Genomic DNA, 18,786 nt, shown 5'->3' with positions numbered 1-18,786 from the left:
TGTTGGAACAAAATCCCATGCAGAGACTGGGACCGGGGCAGGAACTCGCAGGTCCTCTGCAGAAGCACCGCGGTCCCGCCAGGACCGGGGTCCCGCGGCGGGGCTGAGGCAGCTTCGCTCCCGTTGCGGGGCAGATTTGCAGCCGCCGGGTCCGCTCGCCAGCACCCCGCCAGCCCGGGGCACGGCCGCCCGCCACGGCCCGCCGGGCGCCCCGCGTGGGGGCCGGGGCGGGCGCTGGGCCCGCTGTCGGGACACGCGGTGGCAGAGGCGGCTGAGGCGGTCTCGGTCGCAGGGAGCGGGCCGCGCGCCCGACCGTTATTCCCGGTGGCGGCTGCCCGTGCTCCCAGCCCTGCCATCGTCACCCGGATCCCGTGCCGCCGCTCCCCGCCCGGCCGCCCCTACCTGCGCGGCACCCCAGGCCCGCCGCGTCGCTAGCGCCGCGCCGTTGTCAGGGCAACGGGGCGGGCCGGGATTGACGCTTCCGACAGGCAATGGGCGCTCTGCTTTTCCAACCCGCCCCCGCGAGGGGAAGCCGCTATTGGGGGGTCCTCGCAGGAACGCGCCGTTCGGATAAAAACTACGTGTCCCGGCATGCTGTGCGCGGGGGGCCCGCCGCCGCCCGGGGACTGCGGGAGCAGAGCACGATGGGGTCTGTAGGCGGCAGCCCAGGCAAGGCAAGGCAAGGCAAGGCAAGGCAAGGCAAGCCGAGGCTCCCCAGGCAGCCAACCTTCCCTGGCCCCCCGCCCCAGCACCTCCTCGCCATCAGCAGCCCAACAGCGCTGGGGGCGTCTCCAGGAGGTTTTGGTGATTTGCTGCAATTTGTTAAAGTGAAGATTTGTATTCCGTATCTGTCATATTTTTGATGCATCAAAATAATTTAGTTTGCTTTGCTGCAATGTAAAACACAGGAGTCCTGGAGTATCTTTCTGTCTGTGTTTGTGGGGTGGCCAGTGCTGGTCCTTGGTGGCTCTCCAAGGCTCATCCACTCTCTTCATGGTAGGCAGGAGCGGCCCTTGCTGCCTTCCATTTCCCTCTCTACAGCCAGGAAGTTCCCTGTCTTAAAATGCCTTCTACTCTCCTTGGGTTTGCCTTGTCATTATTTTACCTTCCCTTTTTATACCAGTGCTCACATGGTGCTTGCAGCTGGTGACTGGGCATATTTACCATAAGCCGGGCTTTACCCGGGCACTACCACCCATCAGGCAGCACCAAAACGGTCATTGCCCCAGTGCGGCGAAACTGGCCAAGACCTGGGCCAGGAGACCGTTTCTCTGAAGTCCAGCTAATAACTTTAATAGCATAATTGCATGTAAGTGGAATGACTTAGGCACGTCAGTCATTCTCCTTAGTTCACTGCACGCAGGCTGCCCTTCATGACTACAGCTGTGTGACCAGAAGGGGTTTTTATTACAGATGGGACACAGCTAATGATAACACAAGCGGTACCTTTTTTTCTCCTGCTGCAGAAGCCGAAGCCAGCATGACCCCGACAGCCCGTATAGCAGAGCGCCGCCAGCCCGCGCGGCAGGCGGGAGACGCGGAGCAGGTGGCAGACGCCGCGTGTGCCCCTGTCCCAGGGCAGCCCCGGGGCTGGGGCGGGACGGCGGAGGCCGGCGGGGGGGCCCGGCCCTGCCCCCGCGGAGCGGCAGCGGGCGGGGGTGCGGGCTCCGGCCGCCGCGCTCCCACGGCCGCCCCCGCGGCGGCAGCGGCGCCGGCAGCCCCCGTGCCCGCAGCCGGCGCGGGCAGAGCCCGGGGCGCGGCAGGGCCATGACCCCCGCAGGTATGCCGGGGGCTTGGCTGGAAAGGCACGAAGCGGTGCCGGGGGAGCGGGGCGGGGGGACGCCGCGGAACGTCAGCGCCCGGGCGGGCCCCGCCGAGCCCGGGAGGGGCCGGGGGCTGCCGCGCTCCGCCGGGACCGGGGATGCGGGCGGGGCGGCGGCGGCTCCCGGGGAATCGCCTGTGCCCTGCGGCGGGGAGGAGAGACCGGCGGCGGCCCCTGCGCGACCTGAAAGGCTGTGCAAGGCCCGAGGGCTGCCAGAGCGTCCGTGACCGCTTGTCACGGCTCGGAGGAGAGGCGGGAGGGGAGGGGAGGGCGCTGCCGCTGCACCGCAGTGGCGGAGCCGGGCGCGGGCCCCGCGCTGCCGCTGCGCGGGGTAGTGAGAAAACAGTTCCTGTGGGTTTGTCCGGAGCATCTTCTCGAGCCGATACCGTGAGGTCAGGAACTATATATATTTTATTTATTTATTTTTTTTTTTAAAATCAAGCACATACATTGAGAGGAATATTGCAGCATCAGAGTAGGGCTTAACTTAGAAATGATTGATCAGTTGTAAGAAAGATGAGTGGAAACTGTGGCATACTGTATCCCGCGGGACAATGGAGACCTGATAAAACAGGAGCTGGTTTTTTTAAAGCCTATTTATGGGTCTATTCTCAGTTGTTAAACTGCTGATTAAAAACCTTTCTTGCCCTCTCTGACAGATGGGGAAACTGAAGGTCTTGAATCGTATCTGAAAACAGACTTGTGTTCTGATGTGTGCAGTGGCCGCTTGAGGAGAGTGGATGTGATCTATGCATTTTTAAAAATTAATCTTGGTGATGAATTTTTTGTTTGAGTTATATAAGAAACTTCTCTTGTGCAAATTAAAAATAATTTGTCTAATATGGCACATCTTTAAATTTATTCACAACCTAGGCTGTCTCCTTAGTTCTTAATGTCAACAATCTTTTATCTGAAATAAATATTCCTGGATACCTCTTAAGTACTTTATAAAACATTTATAAAATATTTGGGAGTCAAAGAAGTTGGTAACAGATTAACATCTAAACATGTTGAATACTATAGAGAATAATGTCTCAAGCTGTGTTTATAAGGTTCTCTTCTAATCTTTCCCCTCATACTCGTTTGAAATGTGAGCCTCTTTGACTAATCATGATGCTTGAATACAATGACTTTTTTTTTTTTATTTCATCTGGTTCATGATCACCGTTGGTTTGCATTCAGTCTTTTATGGCTGTGGAAATAGATATAATCTTGCTAAATGACAAGTTAATGCACTCAGGTAATTTATCTGAGTTGCAATTTGGTATGCTGGGTCACCATTTCCAAGAGCAAGTGATACTACTGATGTCTAAGAAAAATGCTGTCTTGAAAATTCCATTTTTTTTCAAGGACTGGACAGCAGGCTGACAGCAAGGGAAATACTAGCTACAGAAGTAGGTAAGTTTTCCAGAAGGGTAAATGCTCATGAGAGGCTTTTGGTACTCTTCTGGACAGAGAAGGAAATGAGTCAGGATGTCTTGTATATATGATATTGTTGGCAAGTGAGGGAGGAAGAAGTTTACAGCAAGTGACTCCATAATTCCAAAGGGACAGAAATTCTACTATTAAATAAATGTCCTGACAGCCTATCTGCAAATTTAAGAGTTTGCCCAGAGTTTTCTTTGGGTTCTGCAGAACATGTGCAATAGTATGAGCAAGGTCTTAAATTTAGTGTAATGTGCAAGTGTCTTTCACAGAAGATAAACATCTTTGGGGTCCAGGTTGTCAGTGCAGACTGATCTGATGATACTGTATTCATGCTTGCACGTTTTCCAATGACATGTACTTCTTTTCATTTCAGAAATGGAAAATCCTGATGTGGCTGTAAGCAGCTGCACTGCTCATGATGATGAAAATCTTTGCATCTACAAACGGCACCTGTCAGTATCACAGGATGGGCTTTTGGAAGACCAGCTTAGAAGGAAGTTAAAATTCTTCTTCATGAACCCATGTGAGAAATTCTGGGCCCGGGGCAGGAAACCTTGGAAACTTGGGATTCAGCTACTCAAAATAGCAATGGTTACTATTCAGGTGAGTAACTAGGGAAGCAGGGACTCTTCTTCGCCCATGGGAATTCAAGTAAGGAGTGCAGGTGACAAATGCTATTCTTGGTGTAGTGCAGAGACAGGGAGAGGATAGACTGCAAAACTATCTTACTTGCCTATATGTAGTTTAGATCTCAGATAGCACAATTTTCTTCTAAAACTATTAACTGAAAGATAGCTTTCCTAAGAGAGGAGATGAAAGGAACCATGTTTGAGGGCTCTACTTTACTTTTTTTCTTTCCTTTTTTTTTTCTTTCCCCAAAAGATGGCATCCTTACACATTGGTTCCCCCCAATACCTTCTTCACTCTGAGTGTGTTTATGTTTGAGGGAAGGAACAGTTGCTTGTGTTTCAATATGACAGTGATAAGAACTGAAATTGGTAGCTTTTTCATGATGTTTGCTTATGCCTTGCATTATGGTATACAAACTCTTGTACTGGAAAAAACAGAAATTTTGCCCCACTCTTCCTCTCGCCCAGCCTTGCACCTTAGAATTCATATAAGACATTTATCTGCTGCCTAAAACGCAACTGTTTGCCTCAGAATTCTGCGGTCAAGGAGGAAGAAGGTCTTTAATGAAATCTTTCTAATGCCTCAGATGATGATCCTTCAGAGTTGCCCACGTGATTTACATTTACAGTGGTGTCACTGCTATGACAATACAAGTATGGAGAAGAATGTTTTCCATGGTTGCATGAATGATGGGACAAACTGCAGGAATAATAATTATTTTGCTATACGTCCGGCAGCATGTTTGTATCTCTTACTTACCAATTCAGTTTGAAATGTATCATCATCCTCTGATTGTCATCTGTCCCATTTTGCAATTAAAATTTGATGGTGGAAGAACCTAAATAAGAAAGAAACTAATGCTGATTTAGCCTTTTCAGAGCAAATCTGCCAGTAGGTATTTCAGTCTTAGCACTGTTGATTTGCTGGTGTATTCCTGTGTGCCTAGCACACTGAGCTTGCCCACAGAGCATTTTAGTATCTCTGTAACTGATTTATTCTTACCAAAACCTACATATCCAGTTTGCATTGTGGCCATAAGACTAATCAGTAGGCTAGTGATTCAGACTTATCTCTGATGAGTTTCTTCACATACTCCTGACACTAGATTTGAAACAATAGTCACTAAAGAGAATTGCGAGCTCCCACAAACAATACATCCCATTCTTCTAGAAACCCTTTCCAGCCTGGATAGTAGCTAGCAGGGCTTTATGCTAACTTTTCATTAACAGTTGCAATATATTTTTCAACAGCTTCAGAGGTTACCCTGTTACAAGCACAGTTTTGATCAGTTATTCCCAAAGCACCTTTCACCCAAACCTGAGGGAGGAATGTTTGTTTTTCTGAGTTGTCCTCAATTTGCCTTTTCTGTACTGGAGTAAGGACTCCAAAGTGGGGTCTCGTTAAGTCCTGTCCTGCCTTTTTGGCTGAGGTACACTGATATTCCCCAAGGCAAGTCATATTAATGTCAGGCTGAACTAACAAAGCACATGTAATAGTATATGGGTAGCTTGAATTTGAGATGGTATCCTTTTCTTTGTAAAAATGTGAGTCCTTGGCCAAGATGCTGGTAAACATGTTAAGGGAACATTCTTGAAACCTGTTTTTTTTCCTAAAGTCAAACTTTCTTTTCACCAGCTGTGAAATGGAGTAGCCTGCATATTAAGTGCTGTGTCTACCAGTGTGATGAAAGAGTGGCTGTTTGTAGGACAGGATTCATATGTTAATCCAGAAGCCAATTTTGTCTTTGACCAGGAAATATAAATGTCTTTTTCAGCTGGTGGTTTTTGGATTGAGCAATCAGATGGTGGTTGCCTTCAAAGAAGAGAACACTGTTGCATTCAAACATCTCTTCTTGAAAGGATACATGGACAGAATGGATGATACCTATGCTGTATACACGCAAACAGATGTCTATGACCAGATATTCTTTGCAATAAACCAGGTAAGGACTATCACTGCAATGTATAAAATACATATGCTCTTTACCTGGGTACCTTTCCTTCTTCCACCTTCACTGATAGTGTCTGAAACTGAACTTCTGTGCCAGTTGCTTAAGACTAGAATGTTGAGTTGTTCAGGTTTTCTGTCATTGCCAAAGCGTTGTACTTGGGGTGAGAGCATTAAAGCTAATCATTATACTAATTCTGCACTAAATGCAGGCCTTGGATTTGAGCCAGAGTGCTTTACAAATAACAAATTAGGCTTTCTAGTAAGAACTGTAAAGAGAAAAAATGAATAAGCAAAAAGGTATTTAGATTCCTGCACTTACTGTTTTTGTCAAATACCTTAAAGTATTTGAGGACTCAGCTGTAGTGTGATGTCGGTTTCTGAGTTCTTTAGGTGACCTTTTAAATACAAAAGATAGGTTATGGCACAGGTCCAAGCACTTCTGTGGTTTTTTTTTTCCAAGACTAACAGTTTTGGTGCCATTTAAGTTGGTTTGTCTGCTTGTTCTGAACTTTAGTACTTACAGCTGCCCAACATTTCTGTTGGAAACCATGCTTATGAGAGGAGGGGAGCAGAAGAGACAGCTCTGGCTGTGTGTCAGCAGTTCTACAAGCGGGGAACCATCTGCCCTGGAAATGACACCTTTGATATAGACCCAGAGATTGTGACTGGTAATGAATCTAATCTATTGTATCAGTTCTATGGGAGGAGAGACCCTATGTTTATGATGAATCATGTTTATGATGAATTCTTATAAACATCTAGTATTGTATAGTCCTATGAAATGGTCTATATTGAATTTACTACCAGCCAAAACTGTCAAGAAAACTACTGTGTAACCACCTCCAAGGTAATATTCCTTTATGTCTACTGCCACAAACAAGCAATGAGCCATTAGCACTGATGCCTATCTAATACAAGCGTTTTGGGCTAATTTCAGGAGCCTTCCTTATGAATTCAAGATGAATAACTTGCCTGGTTCAGGGAAGCCAATATATTTGTCAGCTAACTTCTCAAATCACTCCTCACTTAAGCATGCTATCTTGCTGGGTGTAGTCAACAGCTCTTTCCAGGCTCAGTACTGGGAAAGGCAGATTACAGTTAAAGAGCATGATAACCCATGAGATACTGTTGTGAGTACTTATCCATTGCAGACTGCTTGTACATTGAGCCAATGACGCCGTTAGACAACACAACTGTGGGGAAGCACAATCTGAATTTCACTCTGGATTTCCACAGGTGAGGAGGAATCAGCACCTCCTGTATTGGGGTATTCGTGAATTTTCCCTGTGAAAAACTAATACAAAGCTGTATTCCAGACTGGTGACGGTGCAGCTCATGTTCAATCTGAAGGCAATCAACCTCCAGACTGTTCGTCACCACGAGCTCCCTGACTGTTACGATTTCACTCTGACGGTAGGTGGAAGCCTGCTGCATGTCTTTCTGTTCAAAACGAGGACTCGTTCTTGATGGTTTGCCACGCACAATCAGTGCAGATGTTTCCTGAAGAGTGTTGGGCACCACTGACTGGTCCTCAGCAGTGTCTGGATTACTCTGTCATGGCTTAGGGTACCCTGTAAGAAACCACCACTTGTGACTGTGAGAGGTTAAGCTTTGAGTGCTTGTAATGTGGTCCTGAAGCACTTGCTTGGTTTACAGCCTCTTGTACTCTAAACCATCTGAAGTATAACAAAGCATAAACCTCTTCTCTTTAGAGAGATGCTTCTAGGAAAGGTTGTTTTCAGATCATAGAGGAATGAGACTGTCATTTAAAAGAATTTCACCTAGTATCTAGTTGATCAAGGAATTTTGTGGCAAATACATGGTTCAGCAGATTTGTCTTTGACAACATTTATTTGAATAAACTAGAATTACTTTAAGCTTAAACATGTTTTATAACTTCCCCCCTAGGAGAATTACTCTGAATTATTATGCAAGCTTAGCAATACAGTATGCTACATATGTAATAGGTAAAAAGACATGCACTTTTTTTTTTTCTTTTTTGTTAATACAGATAGTGTTTGATAATAAAGCACATAGTGGAAGAATTAAAATAAGTCTAGACAATGACATATCGATCAGAGAATGTAAAGACTGGCACGTTTCTGGATCAAGTAAGTGACATAAATGCATTCAAATCTTCATGCTAATCTTTTGCTGCACTAGCACAATGTTTGTTATCCTTATTCTAAATCCTGATTTTCTAAGGAATTGTTGTTCTTCAACCTCTGATCTGAAATCCCAGGAACCCAGGCACACCATTACTTTCCTTAGCAGTCTTCAAATGTTGCACCACTGATGCTGTCAAACCAAAATTTTTCCACGTCTCACTCTGCAACCATCTAGCTTTGGCTACTGAACTAAAGCTGCTCGTTGCTTAAGGTGGGGCTGTGAACTGTTCTTCTAGCACCAGGCAACAGAAGGATACATGATAGGGGTGGAAATTTGAAACTGATTCACTCTTATTTCAAGACTTAGCACCAGGAAAGATAAGGAAGCTCTGTTGCTAAGGCTTGCTAGAGTGGAATGGCTAGAAGCACTTCTTACTGCTGCTTAAATGTTTGGCATTTATTTGGGGGTAACTGAAATGCCCAGTATGGTTAAATAATCTATTTTAAATAGTTACTCAAAGAGCAACCTTTGTTGGCAGCTATCGGGTTTGGTCAAAACGTTGTCTGAGATCTTTTTTGATTAGAGAAAACAATCTATTTGAAAGTCAGAAGCCTTCCAGGACACTGAATTCCACTTTTTTTTTTTTTTTTATTTTTCCTGAAGTAAGTAATAGGATGAATCAGGTCTGTTTCTACTTTGCCACTCTCCCCTTTTCTATGCCTATATTAAGAAATGAAGAGCTGGTAGTGAAAGAAGAGAAGGGTTTTTTTAAAGAACCAGATTGGAATCGATTTGGTGGAATTTAATAAAACGCATCACAGAGTACAAAACACACCACTATGCAAACACGTTCCACTAAACACTCTATCAACTAGCTTTGTTAGCTGCCACGTTATAAATGCACACCAGATGGCACACTACCTCTAAGAGAGTGGTAATGCAAGTAGTACAGGAAGGTTTTCATACCAGGCTTCTGTAATAATTCACATTTGATATATATGTAGATTGCCACTATAACAGTTTTCAAAATCATCTCCTGGAGTACTCTGTGTTATTTTCTGAAAGCCAATGAAAAATACCAAGATAGTGATTGCAACTGGACAATAACAAGTTGTTGCTGTTCTGGACTACACTGCAAAACCAACTTAAATGGCAACAGTACATGTGTTAGTGACTTTGGTATAAGCAAGAAGTAGATGGGCTTTTTCTGACTAGTGCAGTTTGTGAAGTCAACTAGAACATCAGTACCTCGTTTGGAGAACGAGAATTAATTTGTTTCAGTTTTTTTCTCAATCACTCTTTTAGCATTAAAAATCTAATCCTTATACTGTCTCATCTAGTTTCAGCTGTCTGATAACTATAAAAACCAAAAAGAGGTCTAGTGGTAGATTTTTTGCAAAATTTGACCTTAGTTAATCAAGAATGTGAATTTTAGTAACATAAGAGATGGAGAACTCATGTTTAGCTCAATGTTCATCTTGGCTAGCTGATGGTACAGAAAACCCATCTGGTAGTCAAATACTGGTCTGGAAGAGAAGATACAGCCATGCCAGTGCTTTTAAAATAGACAACTCCCACCTCTCATTCTGCAGAGCTGTAAGAAGCACTAATGCTCTGGTATATTTCTGATGTGGTATCAACCTTCCTAAATTAACTGAAGTGGTATCTGTAGTGCAGATGCACTTGTGTCTCTCATGAAATTATGTCAGATAAACTTCTGTGGGAAAAATGCTAAGATTTTTCTTAATTCAGTCGTATAAACATAGTTAACATCAGAACTTGATTCTTCAATAATCAAGACAGTCAACAAAATTAAATGCATCTGAATATAAACATGTATGGTTTTCTTCTTCCAGTACAGAAGAACACTCACTACATGATGATCTTTGATGCTTTTGTTATATTGACTTGTCTGGCCTCACTGATCCTTTGCACACGATCAGTCGTTAAAGGAATTCAGCTCCAAAGGGTGGGTATAACTCTTTCCTTGGAAAGTCTTCATGTCTTGTGTAAGTCTGATTAACTTTTTTCTTTCCTCCTTTCCCCTAGGAATTTGTAAGCTTTTTCCTGTATTATTATAAGAAAGAAGTATCTTTCAGTGATCAAATGGAATTTGTCAACGGATGGTACATCCTTATTATGGTTAGCGATGTCTTAACTATTGTTGGATCAACTCTAAAGATGGAGATACAAGCCAAAGTAAGCTTTTTACACTGTCAGGTGGAAGCAAAACTGATTGCTTCTGTCCCAGCTAGGTTTAAATCTCTCGTAGGACTTTAGGCTGGCTGTACTTAGTTCTGGGTGGCATGAAATTTTAAAACTGTCTTGTCCTCTGGAACAATAACTGAGATGTGGTTTCCAGTTGTGATATTTAAAAACTACAAATATCACTAGATATTATAGTTCTAGTTATCTTTTCTTCTTTGTGACTCCAAGGAATAAAATGAGCTTCATCTATGAAGTTTAAGACTGTGGCTTCCTCTCTTCTCCATTTAGGACCACTTATATTTGCTTATTTGATTGATTTTTTAAAAATTAGCATTTAACTTTCTGTTCTCTGTTTAACAAGTGTTTAACTAGCAAAGACTCTCTCCTTAAACATAATTTTGCTGCCTTCCCAGCTTCTGGTTTCCAGCATGTACATAACAGTCAGCCACAACCAGGTTCTAGGCCTTCAATTTCTAAAATAAATTTGCTATAGAAAAAAAATCCTTTAAAAACGTTTTATGTGCAGCTAGAATTAGGGAAGAAAAATTACTACAATATGCTGTCTTGAAACACTCTAATATTCACATAATATTGTTCACAAAATCTGTAGCAGACTTTGAAGTGTGACATTGCAACACAACAGACTTTGGACAGTAGTGATGAAAGGTCTGAAATCCATCTGATGACAGCTCCACTATCATAAATGCTCTGTACAAATTGCCCTATCTTACCTTAGGAACTATAAACTTAGTTCTTAGGAGTAGAAAGAAGCTATGAGGAAGCTGGCTAAGATAAGAGATAATTCCGTTCTGCTTTGGGAAGAAGATGAGAACAAGGTTAGAGTAAGATCTTGCATTTGGGATTCCTGTATCATATATATATATATATATATATATATATATATAAGTACATCTGCTTAGATATGTTTCTTTTCTAACAGACTCTTATACTAAAACTGTTCCTTACAGGCACTTCATTTTGCAAGCCTTGTGGACCACAATAACAAGATCTTACTCCATGTTACTGTGTGAAAGTGGCTGAATAACAAGTTCACATTACAGTAGCCTAAATTTGTTTTTTGTCAAGCTGTAAATTAATCATGCCAATGTAAAAGATTAGCCAACTCTTAGAGGAATGAAAGCAGAAAATAATGAAAACTTCTTATGCACGTAATCTGTCACGGTCCATTTCAGAGCAGAGCTGCAATTCAGGGAATAAGGTATATGCTAACTTGGTGGAAAGCAGGCCAATATGTATAGGTGGAAAAAAAACAGTGCAGTGCCAATAAAATATAAATGAAGTTCTGGTTAGAATTAATTAGAAGCTAATTAGTCTTCTCCTTGATAACTTTGTACACCTCTCAGTTCCCAGCTACCTAACAAGATCCTCCTTAGTATTTATCTGAGCTCTGCTGGCAAGTCATGCTGTTTTTTAAAAACTGCTTTGCCTATGTACTGGAAGAACCTTCTTTGCTCTGTGGTTCTAAAGCCATGCCTACCCTGTCCGCTGGGGTCCAGTGGAGGGATTCCCAAGCTGCTCCAGAGAATCTGTGGATGCAGATTCCAGAAGCAGTTGCCACAGGTCTGGAGGCAGTATAAAAATGTTTGCAGGTCTTAGTGAGCCAGATACAGAGGGGGTGTCTCTGCACCTGCAGTGCAGGTGCAGATGAAAATGGCCTTGCAAATGGAGCTTGTCAGCATCTATTTTACAAACAGCCATATGTAAAGGCATGTGAAATGAGTTACAATTGAAAGTGCCCTTGCTCTTAGGTGGGACTTCTACTCTCTAATGTGTATTGCCCCAAACTAATTTTTCATGGGAGAGATTGCAAAGGAAAACAATGCTTCTTAACAGATCTTTGTAGTAATGAGAGTCACAATTTACAACCTGTCAGTTGTTATAATACTTGATTTTTTTTTTTTCTTTCTTCCTTTTTTTTAGAGCCTGAGCAGCTATGATGTCTGTAGCATACTCCTGGGAACATCCACTATGCTTGTGTGGCTTGGAGTCATTCGCTACCTAGGTTTCTTTCAGAAGTATAATGTAAGAATCTCCCGGGATCTTCGTGCTGTTGGTATTTATTCTGTTTGTTGCTATAAGAGGACTGGAAGCAATGCCTGTTTGAATTCTAACTGTTGAATTCTAACACTGCTTTGTGCAGCTTCTCATCCTCACACTGCGAGCAGCATTACCCAGCGTAATGAGGTTCTGCTGTTGTGCTGCTATGATCTACCTGGGCTATTGTTTCTGTGGATGGATTGTACTGGGACCATACCATGTGAAGGTAATATACTTGACATGAAAATAGACAACTTGAATAACAGAATTGATAACAAACAAATGAGAGATTACTACTGTTGTCTTCTAAGATTTCATTTCAAGGCCTCCCTTAATATAAAAATAGTGCATCTTCAACATGATGCTGCTCTGTTTGAGGAGTCTGGCTTCCATGACTCAGTCAGACCTTCCTTGAGTTATGAAAGCTCTGAGTCAGAAGTGGAAGCTGTCGTGACTCCCAATCACATGGTGGCATTTTGAGAAATAATTCTCATCTTGCAGAACACCAGTGTCAGACTAAAGCTTTGCAGACTTTATCCTTATCCCTTTTAAAAGTGAAATTAGCTTATGTGAATTGAATGTGTATGTGTACAGGAGGTGGCAAACTTTGCTCATTCCTCAAATGTTTTACTGTTTGCACCTTGTCATATCCTGAGTGTACAGAGAGATCCGATGCAGCCAGTCATCAGCTGTGTGTCTTCTTCATGTTATGTACAGTCTTTGGATCCAAATACACTGGCAATGGATGTCCTTGTCTTCTTCCCTCCTCTCTAGTTTCGCTCTCTGAACATGGTTTCTGAATGCCTTTTTTCATTGATCAATGGAGATGACATGTTTGCCACCTTTGCAAAAATGCAGCAGAAAAGTTACTTGGTTTGGTTATTCAGTAGGATCTACCTCTACTCCTTCATCAGTCTGTTCATCTATATGGTACTGAGTCTCTTCATTGCACTTATTACAGATACGTATGAAACTGTCAAGGTAAGCATGGACTCTTACTCTTCATTTGGAATAAAAATGCAGGATTGGTGCTATTAAGACTCTTTATCTACCTCAATATTTTGACTTGCAGTGCATGCCAATTTAAGGAATAAATACAATGGCTACTTTTGAGCATGTAAAGTGATGAGTAGAGGTTTTTAATCCCTCCCTACCTCAGTTTTCTTACAAGCCTATCTGATTTCCTACTCCAATGGAAGCTAAATAGCTACTAAAAAGCAGTAATTTTATCTTTGGTTCTGTGAATCTTCTCATTTCAGACTTAAGCAATATCTGAAAAGTGGTCTGGGGAGGATTTGGGTTATCATATGTTTTAGCCTTGTTAAGGGTTTAACTAAATATCAATTTTTAGCACTACCAGCAAGACGGTTTTCCAGAGACAGAACTTCAGAGATTTATATCACAGTGCAAAGACTTACCAAACTCTGGCATGTACAGGTTAGAGGAGGAGAGTTCTGCATCACTCTTCTGTTGTTGTAACGGTATGTACCTATATTAAAATTATACCTTAAGGTATATGCAAAAGCAACACACCACAAAATATCCCTGGTATAATGTTTATGAAGAGTACTTCAATTTTTGGTGGTGGAGGGGAAAACCCCCCCCCCAAATATCCCAAACTATTTCTAAGCTCTAGAATGGAGCATTTTGGTGAAATGTCAGCAGCCAACTCCTTATGAGAGGCAAGATAACTTTTAAATAAAGAAACATTAAAAATAGTACAAAAAGTTAGATAATATATACAGTAACCTGGGAACCCCATATGTGTAATGTGCAAGCATTAACATTTCCTGTACTCACTGCAATAGGTAGGACTTACAGAACACATTCAGTGTTGTCTTACCCACTTTTTTAATGATACCTCGTGCAGTAAGGTGTCCTAACTTAAACGGTAGCAGGTCTGAAACGGAGAAAATCAGCTTGCTGAGGTTTTAAGACAGTATGCAGTTTAAGATACTACCACAGCACTTGGAAAAGCATTGCCTAATTCCACTACGGGGAGCTTAATGCTTCAGTAGTTTTGCTTCTTCAGGAACACTGATTGCAGGTTACATGGTTTATATTTAACCTGGCTGGCAGCAACTCTGAGTCTTGCTTGCCGAAGGGTCCCTTGGTGGGTGAACCTTAAAATACTTGCAGCTTGATTAAAAAAGATGCAGCTGCTTGGTATTGGGCTTTTCTGGTGTGCAGTATTGTTATATGCCAGATAGGATATTTTTACGATACATGAGGTGGAGGAGATTGGGCTGTATTTCAGAGCAGGGAGAAACAGAGCCTGCTGTGAGCCAGTCCAGAGCAGAGAGCTGCTGTTCTGATCAAGTGCCTTACTGGAGATGAAAGTGTGGGAAGAAGCAGAGCAGGGCATCTTGCTCCTGGGTAAAGGGCACGGACAGGTTAATATTTCCTTTTCTGCACACATCTCTCATTTTAACCAGGCAAGAAACACAACATGAAGCAGGACAGGGTGGGGATGTAATACTTTTCCCACCGACTGTGAGGCAGGGATCAGGACTCTAGGAGAGGATTTGAAAAGGAAAACTGGGTTACTCTCAGGCAACTTGTTCTTCATGAGTATTGGGCAGCCAGCAGCACTCTGGACTCGAAGGGAACTGTGGGCATTTAAGTGCCTTGTTTCAGACCCTTGTTTCCTAAATGGATTACCTATTCTTTCATGATTTTATTTTGGTGCCAAACGTCTTGATCCACAGGCATGCCTCATACCATGCATGTTAGTGTTACAAACTGGTTTTTTGTTCCAGTTAGTGTACAAACTGGAAACAGTGCATTTCTTTCTCTAGAAGCTAGGCAAGGAGATGACTTTGCAGTTGGCTTTAAACACTGGACATTGCTCCATTAGCCTTCTGGTTTAACTTTGAAACAAATGATCTGTAGGAATAAATAAGTATCTTGAGCAAGATGTTGCATTATCAGTTCTATGGCTTCTGCTCCCTAACAGTCATATGGTCCCACAGGCCACACAAGGCTTCTCTTAATTCTTTCTCTTTGAAGTATTTTATGGTGATTCATAGCAATTCCTTATCAGCATATGTCAAATGAGTAATTAAATAGTTCAGATGCATTTTTAAGGCTCCTTGTACAATGAAACTATTATTTTGATGCATGCACCTAACAATTTTCCCCCTTCCTGTACAGGTTGTAGTGAACATATTTAATGGATTGTGGGAGTGTATCATGGAGGTTTTAAAGCGACACACATTGCAAGAACTGGACAGTGGAGCTGGTGGAAAACCTTACACCTAAAGCCTGAATTTGCTTTTCTCAAAAACCAGTGTGAGCCTGTGGCAGAAGCTTACGATAAACTTACAGTCTTTCTGCTTAGGCACTGTCATTGGTAGTTCAAGGGTTTGGGGGGTTTGTTTTTTTATTAGCTTTGTTCTATTTGTTTCCTCAGTTAAATTGTGCTAGAATGCAAATGGCATTAAAAAGCTGTCGTCTGTGTTCAAAGACTTGGCTAGATTATGCGAGTAGACTAGAATGCAGTAACTTTCAACTATAAGTAGAAATAGTGCTGGACAACTGCAACGTCGAACACCAACCTAGCCCTCAGTATTGCAGGCATTATTTAGCTATGACTGACCTGTCACTGAATGAATGAAAGCTCGCTCTAGAGCCCTCAGCATGTTTTGTTTATCTGCACTCACAGTAAAAATAAATTAAAGCTATGAAATTTGGTGTAATATGTTTCTGGAGGCATTACAGTGAATTGATGCACAAGCCGTTCAAATATGGCTGAGAGCATAAACTAAATATTTCTATAAAGATAAGTACCACTTGATGTAAGTGTCAGTCTCTCCTCAGAGAGGCCAGGGACATGCCAGGCCAGAACTGAAGTTTGAGGGGTGAGTTGAGTAGAGAAATGTAGATGTTCTCCTATATCCAGCACTGAGTAGGATCAGTTACAGTCTTCAGCTTCGCAGTGTGCTGACCTTGTGTTTTTAAGGGAAAAGTCTTTCAAAACCACCTTCAAAATACCTATTTTTTTATTTGAAATCTTTCTCTGGTACACAAGTGTAAACCTGAAGTCTGAACTGAGTCAAATACACAGAAGATATGTCTCTGAGAGTCGTATCTCTCCATGCTTTACAAACTCAGTGTTTCCTACCCACCTAATAACCTGGTACTGTCAGTAGCTGGCTGAAACGTTAGATCTTACAGAAGTTTGGTTTTGACAACTTATATACTTTGTTGACTGTGATACCATTTAAGGGATGCCTTATTTTCTATAGTCTATTCACTCTGGGAGCAGAATAGAAGACCAAAGGGAAGTATATTTTAGATAACTTGCATTTGTGAGCAACGTTCCTGTGGCTGTGTGTGACAATGTATAATGCTGTGCACAAAGATGTAGGACACTAAACATGTTCTGTCTGAATGTTTACACATTGTAAATGCTCTACAATAAACACTTCCAGCTGCAGTAAGGACTGGGTGTGTTAGTATTCATGTTAAGAGTAAATACGCTGCCAGGTTAATATGGGAGCTTTGTTGTTTGGTGGTTGTTTTTTTTTTGGTTTTTTTTTTTTTTTTAATAGCAATATGCAATTTGTGGCTTGAAACAGTGTGTGGAGTGTGTGAACTTGCATTTCCTGTAGTCAAGATAGTTCCTGCGGACCCTGGTGTGGACCTGTTCCCAGCTGATCCTTTTTAACAGCATTTCAGAGTTTGCCACAGAAACAAATAAGCAAGTATTAAAACTTACACTAAAAATTACATGAAGTTCAAATTCAGCAAAGGCAAACCAAATGCAAGGTGTAGGCAGAACAGATTATTCACAGTATGTGAAAGTTTCCCATATTGAGATCCTTGTCTTTGAACAGTCACCTAAGATGGAAGACTTTTAAAGCTTTTCAAAGAGATTCAAGGCAATCTTGCCTCGAAAAGCAAATATTGTGTCTGTGTTTTCTGTTGACACATTAAACTCCTTATCAATCTTCAACAATACACAATATATAATGTGCGCATCACTTGTATAAAAAACTTTGTGAAGGAATTCTGACAAGGATGGCAAACACTTTAAGAACACTGAAATACAGAAGGCTGACTTCTTAGAAAGGCTTTTCCATAGAGTTAAGAGAAAGCTAAGATTAATAATTTGCAGGTGTAAACAGCTACAGAATACTTTGCCAATAAAGTTATAAGGCAAGTAGTAATCTGATTGAATTTAGAAATGGGGCAGGGCATATGCTTCAGCACTGTTAACTTACAAAATTGGTAACAAATTTCAACAAAAATTGAGAGAGCTCTCAAGTACCGAATTCTTGCAAAGTTTTATAGCAGCAGGGAAAAATCCTGTTAATAGAAGCCTGTGACATGGCATAAGTCATGGGAAGTTACAATGGGTGACCCCAAACCAGGCAAAGACATCCTATATAGATTCTTTCAATTCCTAACAGGAGAAATCTTTCACTGAAGACTGGTTTCTGTTGCCTGAAGGGTAAACTTCACTGTGAAGCTTGTTTTGCAGTGAAATCCCTGTTAGAATCTTTAAGTAATGACCTGTGCTCCTGCTACAGCTAAAAGTCAATCAACTGAGATGCAGAAATTCAGTGGAATACCACTCTCTGTTACTTCTGCTGGACTACACAGCTTTTAATTCAGCATTGCTGGCAGTTGTGTGGGCTTGGGGAGGAAAGAGTTGATGAAAAGCCTTCAGACAGTAATGGGCAGGGTCACAGTGTGGAAGCCGAGAGGGCTATTTAAAAGTAGGAGAAGGATGTGTCAAGCAAGGATGGGGTGGGAAGAAAAGAAGGGACAACTATTTATAAAGTTAGCACAGCAGCAATTGCATATTTCTGGCCATGGGTGCAGGCTGTTACACAGGGGAAAGAAGAACAGTACCCTGAAAGGTTACTGGCCTACACCTGCTCAAAATGTCCAGTTCTGTCCGGAAAAATAAGTGCTGTGTGTATTACATATCTATCTATATTTTGGTTTTTAAGAAAACCAGACACTCAAACACATATCGTTCACCTTGGTAGTGCTGCTGGCAATCAAGTGCTTGCTGTCCAGATTTCTGACCTGGTTGATACTTGGTGTTCAGGATCTACCTGAGTATTCCACTTACCTGAGAAGAAGCCCGTCCATGCTGTGCTTTCTAGCCTACTGGCTGCATTCAAGATGAAGTGCAGATCTCCAGGAGATCTGTGGCTGCTGCTGTGTCATGTGTGGTGGGGCTTTTTAATCTTATTTCGTGTCAATATAAGATGTGGTGGTTACAGCCTTGCAAAGCCAAAAAGTGTGACAATGATCTTATCCTAAAAAAACCTTTGTGTCTTCAACAGTATCAGTGATCTCAACATTAACAATGCTAGTAATGCGTGTAAAGCTGCATCCTGGAGACATCAGTATCTTTATGCTGATACAATCAAGCAGGCACAGATAGAACTGTAAAATGCAGGTGGGGAGAGCAAAGAAGCAGATAAAGCATCAAATAAATTCATTATGCTTAAAAATGCCATCCTAAGGAAACCAGGGCTCTCAGTGCTGTCCAGGCAAGTGTGGAGGGGTAAGAGAGTTCCTTTGTCCTGATTCTCACTGGGCTCTAGGAAGAGTTGACTGAA

At 42.2% G+C, this 18,786-nt stretch overlaps 1 protein-coding gene across 4 annotated transcripts; it reads left to right on the top strand.

Moving 5' to 3' along the window:
* The first annotated feature begins 1,678 nt into the window (after positions 1-1,678).
* On the top strand, positions 1,679-16,630 carry MCOLN3 (mucolipin TRP cation channel 3). Of its 4 annotated transcripts, none has more exons than XM_074908182.1 (14): positions 1,679-1,780; positions 3,624-3,853; positions 5,655-5,822; positions 6,354-6,498; positions 6,982-7,066; positions 7,147-7,243; positions 7,842-7,941; positions 9,796-9,908; positions 9,989-10,138; positions 12,089-12,190; positions 12,309-12,431; positions 12,980-13,186; positions 13,557-13,686; positions 15,359-16,630. In XM_074908182.1, the coding sequence occupies exons 1-14, from the start codon at positions 1,768-1,770 to the stop codon at positions 15,376-15,378; spliced, it is 1,683 nt and encodes a 560-aa protein (XP_074764283.1). In that variant the 5' UTR covers positions 1,679-1,767; the 3' UTR covers positions 15,379-16,630. The 4 variants fall into 4 exon arrangements, with proteins under 4 accessions (XP_074764283.1, XP_074764282.1, XP_074764286.1 ...); XM_074908181.1 differs by having other exon boundaries at positions 6,345-6,498; XM_074908184.1 differs by lacking the exon at positions 1,679-1,780 and adding an exon at positions 1,889-2,214 and having other exon boundaries at positions 6,345-6,498.
* The last annotated feature ends 2,156 nt before the right edge of the window (positions 16,631-18,786 follow it).

The sequence above is a fragment of the Athene noctua genome, chromosome 5, assembly GCF_965140245.1.
Source record: "Athene noctua chromosome 5, bAthNoc1.hap1.1, whole genome shotgun sequence".
Taxonomy (NCBI): domain Eukaryota; kingdom Metazoa; phylum Chordata; class Aves; order Strigiformes; family Strigidae; genus Athene; species Athene noctua.
The sequence above is the reverse complement of the archived record's forward strand: the minus strand, read 5'-3'. Positions and strand labels throughout refer to the sequence as shown.

Bases quoted from the DNA above. Each gene is read 5' to 3' on its own strand.
- MCOLN3 (XM_074908181.1), top strand. The intron at 7,942-9,795 runs GTAAGTGACATA...TTCTTCTTCCAG, and splicing joins CTGGCACGTTTCTGGATCAA to TACAGAAGAACACTCACTAC. The intron at 12,432-12,979 runs GTAATATACTTG...CCTCCTCTCTAG, and splicing joins TGGGACCATACCATGTGAAG to TTTCGCTCTCTGAACATGGT.